The sequence below is a fragment of the Oratosquilla oratoria genome, unplaced genomic scaffold (assembly GCF_046742065.1).
Source record: "Oratosquilla oratoria isolate Oo_2021 unplaced genomic scaffold, ASM4674206v1 SCAFFOLD132, whole genome shotgun sequence".
Classification (NCBI taxonomy): domain Eukaryota; kingdom Metazoa; phylum Arthropoda; class Malacostraca; order Stomatopoda; family Squillidae; genus Oratosquilla; species Oratosquilla oratoria.
The window spans coordinates 330,774-347,500 of NW_027467488.1; the positions used below are offsets into that span (position 1 = coordinate 330,774).

At 38.9% G+C, this 16,727-nt stretch overlaps 1 protein-coding gene across 1 annotated transcript; it reads right to left on the bottom strand.

Annotated features, from left to right (window-relative positions):
- Positions 1-6,567: 6,567 nt before the first annotated feature.
- On the bottom strand, positions 6,568-12,450 carry LOC143022656 (uncharacterized). The gene is made up of 2 exons (XM_076180980.1): positions 8,589-12,450; positions 6,568-7,161 (listed from the first exon to the last, which is right to left on the bottom strand). Exons 1-2 carry the CDS (start codon positions 9,033-9,035, stop codon positions 6,799-6,801), a joined length of 810 nt encoding a protein of 269 aa, XP_076037095.1. The 5' UTR covers positions 9,036-12,450; the 3' UTR covers positions 6,568-6,798.
- Between the last annotated feature and the right edge of the window lie 4,277 nt (positions 12,451-16,727).

Below are 16,727 nucleotides of genomic sequence, written 5' to 3' on the forward strand. Positions count from 1 at the left end.
GATCATGATGATCATGATGATTATGATGATTATGATGATTATATGATTATGATTATGATTATGATTATATGATTATGATTATGATGATTATATGATTATGATTATGATGATGATTATGATGATTATATGATTATGATTATGATTATGATGATTATGATGATTATGATGATTATGATTATTATGATTATTATGATGATTATGATGATTATGATTATGATTATGATTATGATGATTATATGATTATGATTATGATGATTATGATGATTATGATGATTATGATCATGATGATTATGATGATTATGATCATGATGATTATGATGATTATGATCATGATGATTATAATGATTATGATGATTATGATGATTATGATGATTATGATGATTATGATGATTATGATGATTATGATGATTATGATGATTATGATGATTATGATGATTATGATTGTGATGATTATGATTATGATTATGATGATTATATGGTTATGAATATATGATTATGATTATTATGATTATGATTATGATGATTATGATGATTATGATGATTATGATTATATGACTATGATGATTATGATGATTATGATGATTATGATGATTATGATGATTATGATGATTATGATGATTATGATGATTATTATAATTATCATAATTATTAATTATTATAATTATGATTATGATTATATGACTATGATTATAATGATTATGATGATTATGATGATTATGATTATGATCATGATGATCATGATGATCATGATGATCATGATGATCATGATCCTCATGATGATCATCATGATGATCATCATGATGATAATCATGATGATAATCATGATGATAATCATAATGATAATCATAATCATGATGATAATCATGATGATAATCATAATGATAATCATAATGATAATCATAATGATAATTATAATCAATCATAATGATAATCACAATGATAATCACAATGATAATCATAATGATAATCATAATGATAATCATAATGATAATCATAATGATAATCATAATCATAATCATAATCATAATGATAATCATAATGATAATCATAATCATAATCATAATCATGATCATCATGATGATCATCATGATGATCATCATGATGATCATCATGATGATTATCATGATGATTATCATGATTATCATTATGATTATCATTATGATTACCATTATGATTACCATTATGATTATGATTATCATTATGATTGTCATTATGATTATCATTATCATTATCATTATCCTTATCATACTCCGTCATCATTTATCATTATTATAGTCATCGTCGTCTCAGTCGTCATTTATTATTATTGTCATCATCGTCATCATTATCAATCATCATCATTGCTCTTGCCATTATTTCTATTAATTTAATCGATTGTTATTATTATTACTATTATAATCATTGTTCCCATTATAATCATTATTATCATTATTTCTTGTTTTACTTAGAATCCTTACGGTACTAAGAATATGTAAATTATCTAACGAAAAAGGGTAATTTTATTGAAAATGAAAATAATTAGCATTCTTTTCTGAGTGGACATTTATCCCCAAGCATAAAAATCCTTCGTTGCCTCTGATCCGTAAGAATGATGGGCGATTTAACTAAAATGTCGACTTTTAATTAAGGTGGATGGTAAGCGGTAAAAAATGGGGACGACAGCCATAGTCGCAGGAGTTATATCTATTTTCTTCTATTTCTTAGGATGCTTGACATATATTATTTCCCCTCCCCTAGAGAGAAATGATTTAATTGTTTTTTGTTATATCTTTTAATAAGGATGTTAAGTTTCCCTCTGGAATATTAATTTTTGTAGAGCATCTAGCGGGCGCACGACTCCGTACAACAAGGGTGGATCTACATCAACGCCGGACAAGTCAGCCTCAACGCGTCAGTCAACAGCTGAGATGAGAGTAAAAGGACGAAAGCTGTGTGTGCGCTCACCTAATTATATTTACCTCATTGTAGTATACAGGAAAGGAACAACACTCGTGAGGTCCCGTCTCCCAATCTCCAATTCATGTATAGTTCCAAATACGAGTATGTCCTTGTTTTTCAGTTGTCGTATTTAGATTTGAGTTCATGCATTGTTTGTCTGCCCTGTCCAAAGTAACTCTTCACTATACCAAAGTAAACCTGAATATAGCATAAAACAACGTAATATCGCCTGGACTGTCTTGAGCAAAAAATTACTTGATACGGTCAGAGTACGGTCAAAAAGTAATAAATTCTCAAGCGGAAATATCTTTGACAACTTAAGGGTCATGCTTGACTGCCAAGAATAACGCTTAATCTTTTTTTTTATTACTAAAAAAAAATATTTCTATAATATTTTCTCATTAGAATAGCCCAATGTCATGGGTGAATTATTTAGTGCAATTATGTGAAATGTTTTCACCACTGCTCGACACGACGTCACACGGGAATATATTAGACAACTAGAAACTATGCTAGACTGGAAAAAATCATGCTTATTTTTTTATTCTTCATTAAAACTTAGGTTTTTATAATATTTTTTCATTAGAATAACTCATAGTCATGGGTGAATTATGCCCATTTAAGTATATTATGTGAAATATTTTTACGACCGCGCGACATGACGTCACACGGGAATATATTAGGCAACAACTAAAAATTATACTGGACTGGCAAAAATCATGCTTAATCTTTTATTCTTCATAATATAAAAACCTAATCTATTATGAAGAATAAAAGATTAAGCATGATTTTTGCCAGTCCAGTATAACTTTTAGTTGTTGCCTAATATATTCCCGTGTGACGTCATGTCGCGCCGTCGTGAAAATATTTCACATAATATACTAAAATGGGCATAATTCACTCATAAATTTAGGCTATTGTAATGAAAAATACAATAAAGATCTAATTCATTACGAAGAATAAAAGGTTAAGTATGATCTTTGCCAGTCTAACATAGTTTGTAGTTGTGTTCTAACATATTCCCTTGTGACGTCATGTCGCGCGGTCGCGAAATTTTTCACATAATATACTAAAATTGGCATAATTCACCCATGGCACTGGGATATTTTAATGTAAAAATATTATAAAAACCTAATCTAATTTTTTTACATTAAAATATCCCAGTGCCATGGGTGAATTATGCCAATTTTAGTATATTATGTGAAAAATTTCACGACCGCGCGACATGACGTCACAAGGGAATATGTTAGAACACAACTAAAAACTATGCTAGACTGGCAAAGATCATACTTAACCTTTTATTCTTCGTAATGAATTAGATCTTTATTGTATTTTTCATTACAATAGCCTAAATTTATGAGTGAATTATGCCCATTTTAGTATATTATGTGAAATATTTTCACGACGGCGCGACATGACGTCACAGGGGAATATGTTAGACAAAAAATTAAAAAAATACTAGACTGACAAAAATCATGCTTAATCTTTTATTCTACAAGATAAATTAGTTTTTTGTATTATCTTTTCATTAAAATAACCCAATGCCATGGGTGAATTATGCCCATTTTAGTATATTATGTGAAATGTTTTCACGACGGCGCGACATGACGTCACATGGGAATATGTTAGACAACAACTAAAACTTATGCTGTACTGGCAAAAATCATGCTTAATATTTTATTCTTCATAAAAAATTAGTTGTTTTTTTTCTTATTAAAACTGCCCAATGTCATGGTTGAATTATACCAATTTTAGTATATTATGTGAAATGTTTTCACGACCGCGCGACATGACGTCGCACGGGAATATGTTACACAGCTAGAAACTATGATAGACTCAAAAATCATGGTTCATCTTGTATTTTTCACAATAAATTAGGTTTTTTGTTATCATATTTTTTTCTATCAAAATAGCCCAATGTCATGGGTGAATTATGAACACTTTAGTATGTTATGTGAAATATTTTCACTGCCGCGCGACATGACGTCACACGGAAATATGTTAGACAATAACTAAAAATATTTGCAAAAGTGCATCTTCATATATTTGTTCTGCATAATGTTACACCCGGTTGTCGACATTTTCCATAAGCGGAGGCAATATTTCATTTCGTATCGTTATCACAGTTTGTATGCAAATCCACAATAAGATTTTTTTTTCTCTTTATTTTATTTTGTAGACAAGAGTAAGAAACAAATGTTGATAAAACTCGATAGATTTCTCAGCAGCTGAGCTGTGGAGCAAGAGTTGTTAAACAAATTCAGACGGTGTGTGTGTGTGTGTGTGTGTGTGTGTGTGTGTGTGTGTGTGTGTGTGTGTGTGTGTGTGTGTGTGTGTGTGTGCGCGTGCGTGCGTGCGTGCGTGCGTGCGCGTGTGGGATTCACTTTCCTTTGGCTCACGTGTTGGACTCGTGATCGACAGCTATTTCCCTCCCGAAAGAGAGCTCAGAGTTCATATGTGACCGATCTATGTGTAATGCTGTGACCTTACACGCACACACACACACACACACACACAACTCCCCGCCCGCGAGAGTTGGAGTAACGACTCGCAGCCCAGCGATTTTGAAATCAATTCAGTCCTGGGTGTGCATTAACTTAGTTATAATATGAGCGATTTTCACGGAATACGGTTTCCATTTCAATCGATCAAAATTTCTTTTCAAATTTGCTCGTGTCGTCTGCTTAGCCGACATCGTCTCCTCTGCCACGCGAGTTAGTTCCACATAATTATTATCCGGATGGGGAAAGTAAGGCATTTCTAGATATGCTGTAAACGCCTTCTTTCAATTTTTTTCCCATGTCTGTTTTTTTTTTTATTACGTCAGTTATATCGACGCTTTCCATAGTTCTGAATAATACTTCTGAATAATACTTCTTTTCCATTTTTATGATTCTATTTGCACCGTTGGCGGCTACCTGTGCAACATGCTCCAATGTAGGGCAATTAATCTTTTCTCAACAGAAATTTTGTCCATTTCATGTTTGTTCGTCTGTGTGTGTGATTCACCATGGTCTTGGATCACGTGATCGACAGCTATTACCCTCCCGGAAGAGAGCTCAGAGCTCATATGTATGCGCGCGCAGGTGCTGTGAATGCGTGTGTGTGTGTGTGTGTGTGTGTGTGTGTGTGTGTGTGTGTGTGTGTGTGTGTGTGTGTGTGTGTGTGTGTGCCTGTGCGCGCGCGTGGTGCTTGTGCGTGTGTGTGCTTGTGTAAGGAATAATGTGTTCACATATGCATAATGGATGAAGTGCATCTGTAAATGTATTGCAATATCCTATTATTTAGTTTACTCTAATCTATTATTATTATTATTACAATTTCTAGAGAAAGAATTCAGAGTATTTAACTTGCATCTATCATTATTAATTATTATTCTGGCCACTACTCCATCTTCTCCACATTCATCGTCTTGACATTGTGTGACGACTCCCCCCCAGCTGCTGCTGCTGCTTCCAAATGCTGCCTATCATCATCTCACTCCACAATGCAATAATAACCTAACAGTACTGATCATACTGATAAAGATGCCGAGGTTAACTATTAATTATCGACATTATCATATTTACCAATATTACCATTAGGTTCACGTCGTTCAGTTCTCCAACTGGCAAGATTTTGAAATGGATTAACCGGCCCCCTCCTAGTATAGGGGGATTGGCTAGCCTATTCAGTGCCAAACCCGAACATTACTATAATAACGGCATCTAGGTCACATTCTTGAAAAGTAACGAGTCACTCGTTAAAATGGGACATTTATCATTGTAAACAATGAACGTGAGGACCATATATAGAAGAGAGAATCTCGTTCTAACGGAAAATGTCGTAGAGTGTACGTAAAGGCCTGTCTACACGAGCGGGCCTGATCGGCGGGTTTGCCCGTTAACGGGCAAATTCTCGCGGGCCTGCCCGTGAATGTTGTCCACACGACCGAAGTGATGAACAGCTGGGCCTGCCCGACGATGTTGCCAGTAGCGGGTGGAGTGCTGTACGAGAACCATGGTGCCTAGCATTGTCAAGAAAAAGATTTTGTGCTCTATGATAATAGCTGTGTGTCTCAAGAAGAAAAAGAAGAAAAGGATATGGTGTAAAGATTGGTTAAAGAAAAGAAGTATGTTTGGAAGCACTGCAACAATACTTCATGAACTACAAAGTAGTGAGGAACACGACTTCAGAAATTACCTGAGGATGAATGTAAGCACTTTTTACATCTTATTATCAAAGGTGGAGCCGTACATAGTGAAGAAAGACACAGTTATGAGAAACAGCATTACAGCAGAAGCTCGTCTGGAAGCAACTCTGCGATATTTAGCAAGTGGGTCTTCTTATTCGGAGTTGCAGTACAGTACACGCATATCAAAGCAAAGTTTGTCCCGCATAATACCAGAAACATGTAGGGCCATATACGAGGTGCTGAAGGCTGACTACTTACAGGTTAGTGAATCTGTTATAAACATGTTACGTGTAAATAATGTAAATATGTACCTGTGTTATGTTAATCACATGATTTATGTAACTGTAAATAAATAAGACTCAATTATGTATTATATTTTTATTATAATTATTATTGATTTGATAACGTTTGATAACGTTGGGTGTTATAGCATTTAAACTAATAAAACATATATAAATGATTGGGAATATTGTATTGTGTAATACATAATTGACTTAATTGCATACAATGCACATTCAAAACAATAAACAGACCATGCACTAGGAAAGAAATTAATATAATTCTGAACAAACTTAATGAACTTTTTGAGCGCTTATATAGATACATACAAATATGTATGTGATGTCGCTATACTTACATTTTGTCCAATACCTTTACCAAATAATAAAATCATTACATGATGACAGTTATTCTACGATCTTAGTAGACGAGGAAAGCCTTCCAAGTCGACCGAGAAAAATTATATCCTGAACTAACTTCTGAGCGTAAATCTGATTTTCACTATTCATTTCTTTAAGATTATTTGCAACCACAGTTCCGAAAGCAGAAAACACATTTTCTGTTTGAGACAATGTTTTAAGTTCGTCATAAGCCTTTTGCATTAGTTGAGTTTCATCAATAATCGTTTTGCGTGGCATTTTTGCTGGTCGTGCATGAGAAGGTCCTGGCGCATGCGGGTCTGACACCACATGTTGACCAGGTGGGATGTCAGCAGTTCCAGGTGTTACCTCGGAAGCATCAGCAGCAGCCAACAGTGGGTCATTAAAGATCTAGAATATAAGAAACTGTGTTACTTATGGTTATGTCATTGAATTACGTAATTAGGTAGTTATAGATCGAATTTTTTATAGGAAAACATTACCAGTACCACTCTCCTTATTTTTTTTTTTTTTTTTTTTTTTTTTTTTTTACGTTTGACAGATCCCTACAACCCCAGATGAGTGGATGCGTGTGGCACATGGCTTCAAAACACGGTGGAATTTCCCGAACTGCGTCGGAGCCATTGATGGGAAGCATATCTTGATAAGACCTCCGCCTGACAGTGGCTCCTATTTCTATAATTACAAAGGCAGCCATAGTATAGTTCTCATGGCTATTTGTGATGCTAATTGTGAATTTTTATATGTTGATATTGGCTGCAATGGGCGAGTGTCGGACGGTGGTGTGTGGGATAATACACTTATCAGTAGCCGTATTGTCACAGATACAGCAGGTCTCCCTAGCGATGCAAAACCTCAAGGAAGTGACAGAATGCTACCATACGTATTTGTGGCAGATGACGCTTTCCCCTTGCAACGCCACATTTTGAAACCGTTCTCTCACCAGACCCAAAGTAATGAGGAACGCATTTTTTCTTATCGCCTATCTAGGGCTAGACGTACAGCAGAGAACTCCTTTGGGATTTTAGCTAATAGATTTAGAATCTTTGTCACCCATAAACCTATCTCCAAACAAGGTTGAGGTGGTAGTATTAGCATGTACTGCCTTACATAACTTTCTTAGACGTGATCATGTCACGCAATATACGCCTGAGGGGTCTTTGGATTGTGAGGATGTTGCAAGATGTACAATCCTCCCTGGTACATGGCGTGAAACTCCGGACTTGTTGCAGCTACAAAGAAAACGACGGAACACAAGTAGAGAAGCTCAAAGTGTACGCCATGACTTTATGGAATATTTCAATAATGAAGGTGCAGTGTCATGGCAGTACAAAGCTGTGCAAAATCATTCCACCACTTAAATATTTTCCTTTCTTCATTATCACACTTATGACTACATATACTGAAATGGCAAATCCTCTTCACAACATGTATAGGCTATAGTAGTATAGTACATGTATGAACTTCTATGCAATATTTTGTTACAAACTGATTATTTCTATAACTAATTTTGTTTTGCAATAAAAACACAGATAATGTTATCTGAAGGTGTCATTTATATATTATTTTGTGTAAAATAAAATGTATAGTTCCATTAAATAACAGATGCAGTTATGTATTATGAATAACCTTTATTGATTCAATTTTCACTAACTTCTTAAACACAATGGGTATTGCTCGTATCAGCCATACTACTGAACTTCTCCAAGTTATCTATTAATAAAATCAAAGTCAGGTTAATTGCAATAAAAATTATTAACCATGCAGTTCACTATTCACGAGAGAGAGAGAGAGAGAGAGAGAAAACTTAGTCTTACCTCATAATCAGATGTTTCTCCGGAAGACGTATCCTCACCATTCCCAGTGTTTTGGCTTGTGTCCAAGTTTGACGATGAAGGTCTTGGATTTTCACTGTCATGGAGGAAAATCAGGTCATAGAAGCACCACAATTTAGGTACACAGATATCATCACTCCCAGCTCCTGACTTCAGTGAATTCTTTACTTTCTTGCATTCACGCCGATATTGGTTACGCAGCGTGTCTATTTTCTTTTTTATGTCATCCGTCGTAACGGAAGTACCATGCTCTCTCATCTCCGCGGCAATAGCCTTCACTGCTGTTATGCGTTTGTCTCTGTTCTTATAGCATTTCAGCTTCACATTCCATAAACATGGATTCTTACGATAAAGGTCAATCAAAGTACTAGTAAGTGCTTTAGACCAATAAATTGTTGGTGGCTCACTAGAGTTATCCTGGGCTGCCATCGTTAAATGTTCACTGTGCTACTATGCCGTGGAATGTGGGATGAAGGCCCGCTGTGGGTTCACGATATTATCTTGCGTCTGGCAGGGTAGAAACTCCAGCTACCGGGCACCAGCTCAGTGATTTCGCTCGGCGGCCTTTCGGGCAATTTGATCGTTTGCCCGTCAAATATGCCCGTTAACGGGCAAGCCCGCCGATCAGGCCCGCTCGTGTAGACAGGCCTTTAGGCAGAGAGCTAAAGTTTGAAAGCTAGTTACTGCAGAGCACACTGCTTATCTTTCCTTCCACTCCTTTATTCGGTACTCAAGTCTCTATGGAAGAAAATATTCATCCTGCGGGTTCTACCAGTGCATAACATTGCAGCAGGCAAGAAGCAAACACTGGTTCAAATGTAGGGTTATTCGAAACAAGTTTCATTGCTTCGCCTCTACCTGTCGTCAAGCATTTTTTGCAGTCCACAACTACTACAGTATCTATTCAACACGAGCCAACAACCTTGACCATTAGCATCAAGTTTTTGCAAGGACAAATGGAATAAAACATTTATAGTACAACTATATATTAAGATAAAGTTACATGTTCATACATAACATACATCTCCCTTACAAGGGAGTTAGCCAAAATCATATCCATTCCCACCCATTTCATCTTCACATACTCCACTCCAATTCACCACCCTTCCCTCCGTCTTTGCAATGTACATGCATACACAAAGCCCCCCCCCCTTACAAGGGAGGTAGACAAAGTCAAATCAACTCCCACCCATTTCATCCCCACATACTCCACTCCCATTCACCACCCCTCCCTGTTTTCTTGGCCCCTTCTGGATGACGGGTCATCCTTGCATCTCGCCCACTGCCCTGGGCCAGAAGCATTGTAGCAAGACTGCACATCCACAGCAAGGCACTTTCATTTAACCAGCGACCTTCTCCCCCTCCCCTGCACAGAAAACTGGGAGGACTCCCTTTAGGCTGTGTCAAAATATTAAAATATCTTTGCAACGTACAATGTTTAAAAAACTGAAGCAAGCTTTTCAGTCTAACTTCTACAAAATCCTTATCTTGAACTAATGACAACGACCCAAAAGTTCTTATGATCTCGTCAAAACTTTGCATCACCAAGGTGATTCCATCTACACCCACAATCAATTAACGTTTACTCCCCTTGTACTAAGCCAGTAACAATTCATAGGTGAAGGCAATTCAAGGACCATTGTCAACCACTGCAGGGCAGTTTCTTCAGTGAAACTTGCAGCACCTACTTTTACAATTACACAAAAAATTGTCCTAGTTCAACAACTTCACTACTCCAGTCCTTCGGCACTCTACCCTCTCTCCAGTAAACATTAAATAACCTCACCAACCAGTCCACCATCACTGTACCTCCTTTTTTTTTTGGACATTCTGCATGGCATCCATCCAGACCAGGTGCCTTACCTGTTTTCATCATCTTAACAACTGCCTTCACTTCATCCTTCCCTATTTCTCCTCCATTTTCCTCACTCATCACTCTCATTTTCTTAGCATTTCCCACTGCAGCTATCTTTCCCTCCCTATCCTCCTTCACATTTGGCAACTCCTTAACATATTCTGCCCATCCTCCCCTTACTGCCTTCTCTTCCATTATCATCTCTCCATCTGCACCTTTTACCTTTTCTTCTCTATTTGATTCGCCTCCTCTTTCTCTCTTAATTTCTTTCCAAAACATCTTTTTATTACTTTCAAAATTTTCTGTCATACTCTTACCCCATTTCACATCTGCTCTCCTCTTTGCCTCCTTTATCTTTTGCTTTACTTCTCTAATCTTTTCTTTGTACCTCTCATATGACTACCTGCTAAGAAAATGAGAGTGATGAGTGAGGAGAATGGAGGAGAAATAAGGAAGGATGAGGTGAAGGCTGTTGTAAAGATGATGAAAGCAGGTAAGGCACCTGGTCTGGATGGATGCCATGCAGAATGTCTGAAAAAGGGAGGTTCAGTGATGGTGGACTGGTTGGTGAGGTTATTTAATGTTTGCTGGAGAGAGGGTAGAGTACCGGAGGACTGGAGAAGTGCCTGTATAGTTCCTCTTTACAAGGGAAAAGGGGACAAGTGTGAATGTAGTAGTTTCAGAGGGATTAGCCTGTTAAGTGTAGTAGGGAAGGCTTATGGGAGGATCTTAATTGAGAGGATTAGGAGAGGAACAGAAGGAGTAATTGGTGAGGAACAGTGTGGATTTAGGACAGGTAGAGGTTGTGTAGATCAGATCTTTGTGGTAAGACGGATATGTGAGAAAGCTATAGGAAAGGGGAAGGATGTTTTTTGGGCTTTTATGGATCTGGAAAAGGCTTATGATAGGGTAGACAGAAAGGCACTGTGGGAGGTTATGCAGATTTATGGGATAGGAGGAAAGCTTCTGGGAGCTGTCAAGAGTTTTTATGAGAGTAGTAGAGCTTGTGTCAGGATTAGAAATGGAGAGAGTGAGTGGTTTGAAGTAAAGGTGGGACTTCGTCAAGGATGCGTTATGTCGCCCTGGCTGTTCAACTTATACATGGATGGGGTGGTGCGAGAGGTGAATGCTAGGGTAGTGGGTCAGGGATTGGAGATGGTTAAAGAAAATGGAGAAAAGTGGGAGGTGAGCCAGCTGTTGTTTGCGGACGACACTGCGCTTGTGGCAGGGTCAGAGGAGGGATTGAGGAAGCTGGTGGCAGAGTTTGGGAGAGTATGTGATAGAAGAAAGCTAAAGATAAATGTAGGTAAAAGTAAGGTGATGAGATGTACAAGGGGTGAAAGTGGCAGTAGACTGGAAGTGAACATTAAGGGAGAGCGACTGGAGGAAGTGGATAGTTTTAGATACTTGGGTGCAAGTGTAGCAGGAAAAGGTGGAGTGAAGGTGGAGGTAGAATGTAGATTGAGAGAAGCGAGTAAATGCCTTGGTGGATTAAAGAGTGTAATGAGGAATAGACATTTGGGAATGGATGCGAAGAGGAGACTGTATGAAGGAGTGATTGTGCCAACAGCACTGTATGGGGCAGAAACGTGGAACATAAGAGAAGAAGAGAGAAGGAATTTGAATGTGTTTGAGATGAGGTGTCTGAGAAGTATGGTGGGGGTTACTAGGCTGGATAGAGTGAGAAATGAGGAGGTGAGGAGGAGAACAGGGGTGAAAAAGGATTTGGGAGATAGGGTTGATGAAAGAATATTAGGATGGTTTGGACACATGGAAAGAATGAGTGAAGAAAGACTAGTAAAAGAGGTATGGAAGGCAGATGTGGAGGGAGTGAACATGAGGGGACGTCCTAGGATGAGGTGGATGGATGGGGTGAAGGGGGCTTTGGGGAAGAGGGGAATGTCTGTTGAGGAAGGAAGGGAGAGGACGGAAGACAGAGGTGAGTGGAGAATGGTTGTATATGGATGATGTTGTGATCGCATAAGGAGGAATGGGCAGGGGGGTGGGGGTGGGGTAGTATGTGTGAGTAAATTTTGACGCAGCCCGAAGGGATTTCTCCCCGTCCTCTCCTTATATGCAAGGGGGGACGGAGAGGGGGGGTCGCCGATTAAATGAAGCGGCCTTGCTGTGGATGTGCTGTGTCTTGCGACACTGCTTCTGACCCAGGGCGGTGGGCAGGGTGCAGGGATGACCCGTCATCCAGGAGGTGCTCAGATGAGAGGGAGGGTGGGAGGGGTGTGGAGTGTATGTAGGGATGAAATGGGTGGGAGTGTTTTTATGCCTTTCCCTTTTTGGCTACCTCCCTTGTAAGGGGGAAACAGCCTTGGTATATGTATGTATGTACTACCTGTAGCCCCAAAAGGGGACATTCCTAAAAAAAGAAGAAAAGGCATAAGAGGGTCTTGGAGTTTTCCAACCAGTATCCTAAGGTTTGGGTCTTTTAATGTGCGTGGATGTGGTACAGATGAGAGTAAAAAGGAAGAGATAGGTAGTATGTTTGTGATAAGAAAGATGAATGCGCTGGTTTTGAGTGAAACTAAAATGAAAGGAAAGGGCAACCGTGAGTTTGGGAGTGCAGCTGGGAGGTACTCAGGAGTGAAGAGGGGATGAGGGAGAGAAGGGGTGGCTATACTAGTAAGTGAGGAGATAAGTAAGCGGGTAGTGGAGTGGAAGGAGGTGATGTGGATGAAGGTGATGCTGGGAAGGGAGATGTGGGTTTTTGTAAGTGCGTATGGCCCTGGTAGTGAGAGGAGCGTAGAGGAAATGGAGGCTTTTTGGGTAGATATAAATGAGTGCATAGAGGGAATAGGGAGAAATGTCAATGTAATTGTATTGTGAGATCTTAATGCTAGGGTAGGAAATGAACTAATAGACGGAGTGATTGGGAAGTATAGAGTTCCAGGTAAAAATCGTAGTGGAGAAATGATGGTGGAGAAGTGTCTTGAAAGAGAGTTGATGATAGCAAATACAGTGTTTAGGAAGAAAGTCAAGCATAAGTACAAATAGGAGAGGGTGGTAGATGGAAGGGTGGCAGATAGAGCGTTAATGGACTATATAGTGGTGACCAGGAGTATGGTAGGAAGAGTTAAGGATGTACATGTTCTAAGGGGAGAGAGTGGGGGAATATCAGATCATTTCTTGGTGGAAGGTAAATTGAGAGTGGAGAATAGGTGGAGAAAGAGGAAAAGGGCAGAAGGTAGGGAGGTACTTAGAGTGAACTGCTTAAATGAGGAAAAAAGGAGAGTGAGTATAAGAAGCTGAAGGAGGAGTGGGAGGGAGTAAAGGATAGAGTAGAACTAGGAGTGGCAGAGGAATGGGGATGGTTCAAGGAGGGAGTCATAAGGTGTGCAAAGATGGTGTGTGGAACAAGGAGGGCGGGAGGAAATAGAAGTAAGGGTAGTGAGTGGTGAAATGAGGAAGCAAAGATATGTGTAGAAGAGAAGAAGCAGGCATTCATAGAGTGGCTACAAATTAGGACGAGGGAATCGTATCAGAGGTACAAGGTAAAGAGAAAGGAAGTTAAGCATAAAATAAAGGAAGCAAAGAGGAGAGCAGATGTGAAATGGGGAAAGAGTATGACAGAAAACTTTGAAAGTAATAAAAAGATGTTTTGGAAGGAAATTAAGAGAGGAAGAGGAGGCGAATCAAGTAGAGAAGAAAAGGTAAAAGGTGCAGATGGAGAAATGATAATGGAAGAGAAGGCAGTGAGAGGAAGGTGGGCAGAGTATTTTAGGGAGTTGCTAAATGTGAAGGAGGATATGGAGGGAAAGGTAGTTGTAGTGAGAAGCGCTAAGAAAATGAGAGTGATGAGTGAGGAAAATGGAGGAGAAATAGGGAAGGATGAAGTGAAAGCAGCTGTTAAGATGATGACAGCAGGTAAGGCACCTGGTTTGGATGGATGCCATGCAGAATGTCTGAAGAAAGGAGGTACAGTTATGGTGGACTGGCTGGTGAGGTTATTTAATGTTTGTTTAAGAGAGGGTAGAGTGCCGAAGGACTGGAGGAGTTCCTGTATAGTTCCGCTTTACAAAGGAAAGGGGGACAAGTGTGAGTGTAGTAGTTACAGAGGGATCAGCTTGTTGAGTGTAGTTGGGAAGGCTTATGGGAGGGTCTTTATTGAGAGGATTAGGAGAGGAAGAAAGGGAGTAATTGGTGAGGAACAGTGTGGTTTTAGGACTGGTAGGGGATGTGTAGATCAGAACTTTGTGGTAAGGCAGATATGTGAGAAAGCTATAGGAAAAGGTAAGGATGTTTTTTGGGCTTTTATGGATCTGGAAAAGGCTTACGACAGGGTAGACAGGAAGGTACTGTGGGAGGTACTGCATATATATGGGATAGGAGGAAAGCTGTTAAGAGCAGTCAAGAGTTTTTATGACAGTGATTGGTTTGAAGTAAAGGTGGGACTTCGTCAGGGATGTGTTATGTCGCCCTGGGTGTTCAATCTTTACATGGATGGGGTGGTGCGAGAGGTGAATGCAAGGGTAGTGGGTCAGGGGTTGGAGATGATTAAAGAAAATGGAGAAAAGTGAGAGGTGAGCCAGCTGTTGTTTGCTGACGACACTGAGCTTGTAGCAGGATCAGAGGAGGGATTGAGGAAGTTAGTGACAGAGTTTGAGAAGGTGTATGAGAGAAGGAAGCTGAAGATAAATGTGGGCAAAAGTAAGGTGATGAGATGTACAACGGGAGCGAGTGACAGTAGGATGGAAGTGAGCATTAAGGGTGAGAAACTGGAGGAAGTGTATAGTTTTAGATACTTGGGTGCGAATGTGACAGGAAAGGGAGGAGTGGGGTTGGAGGTAGAATGTAGGTTGAGAGAAGCGAGTAAATGCCTTGGTGAATTAAAAAGTGTAATGAGAAGTAGACATCTGGGAATGGATGCTAAGAGGAGGTTATATGAAGGAGTGATTGTGCCAACAGCAATGTACGGAGCAGAAACATGGAAGATGAGAGAGGAAGAGAGAAGGAGCTTGAATGTGTTTGAGATGAAAGGTCTGAGAAGTATGATAGGGGTTACTAGGCTAGATAGAGTGAGAAATGAGGAGGTGAGGAGGAGAACAGGGGTGGAAAGGGAGCTGGGAGATAGGGTTGATGAAAGAGTATTAGGATGGTTTGGACACATGGAAAGAATGAGTGAAGAAAGACTAGTAAAAGAAGTGTGGAAGGCGGAGGTGGAAGGAGTCAATATGAGGGGCGTCCTAGGATGAGATGGATGGATGGGGTGAAAGGGGCTTTACAAAAGAGAGGAATGTCTGTAGAGGAAGGACGGGAGAGGACAGAAGATAGGGGTGAATGGAGAAAGGTTGTGTATAGATGAGGCTGTGATGCATGAGGGGGAGTGGGTGGGGTATGGGGGGTTGGGGAAGTATGTATGAAAAAAAAATAAAAATTGACACATCCCGAAAGGATTTCTCTCCGTCTTCTCCTTTTCTGTATGAGGGGACGGAGAGGGGGGGTCGCCGAATTTATGAAGCGGCCTTGCTGTGGATGTGCTGTATCTTGCGACACTGCTTTTGACCCAGGGCAGTGGAAAGGATACATGGATGACCCGTAATCCAAGAGGGTACCAAGATAGGAGGGAGGGAGGAGGGTGGAGGGGAGTGGAGTATATGGGAGGTGAAATGGTGTGGGAGTGATTTCTATGCCTTTTTCTTTTTGGCTTCCCCCGTGTAAGGGGGAAAAAGCCTTTGGTATATATGTATGTATTGTTATTATTATTATTATTGTTATTACTATTATTATTATTATCATTATTATTATGATTAATGTCATTATTATTATCATTATTATTATTATTATTATCATTATCATTAATATAATTACTATTATTATTATTATCATTATTATTATTTTTATTACAATTTTTATTATTTTTATCATTATTGTTATTTTCAATAATAACAATATTATTACTATTATTATTATTACTATTATTATTATTATTATTCTCATGATTAGAGCGTTTGAGTATTTTTAGTGTTGTTAACCAAATCTTACATGGTGTCATCGTACGAAAGAGGTTAAGAATCTTATAAAGCACAGAAAAAAAGTTTCTATATAATTAAAGATAACTTGGAGCTCTTACCGTTATTCAATAGACGAAGGATCTTGTATAGATATCTTGCGAATGCCTATTTTCAATTCAGGTTGAGTAGATTTCAAACAAATATGTCGTTTTCTCTTAAGCAGCGGCCGATTCTTTTTTTTTTTTTTTTTTTTTTTTTTTGGTCTTCGCTGGCTCTTGAAAAACATATTCGAGGCTTGAATAT

What these genes read in the sequence shown, in the direction of transcription:
- LOC143022656 (XM_076180980.1), bottom strand. Translation starts at nt 9,035, where the DNA reads ATGGCAGCCCAGGATAACTCTAGTGAGCCACCAACAATTTATTGGTCT. An exon ending in GAGAAACATCTGATTATGAG is followed by an intron (nt 7,162 to 8,588) that starts GTAAGACTAAGT and finishes CTTATATTCTAG; the next exon opens with ATCTTTAATGACCCACTGTT.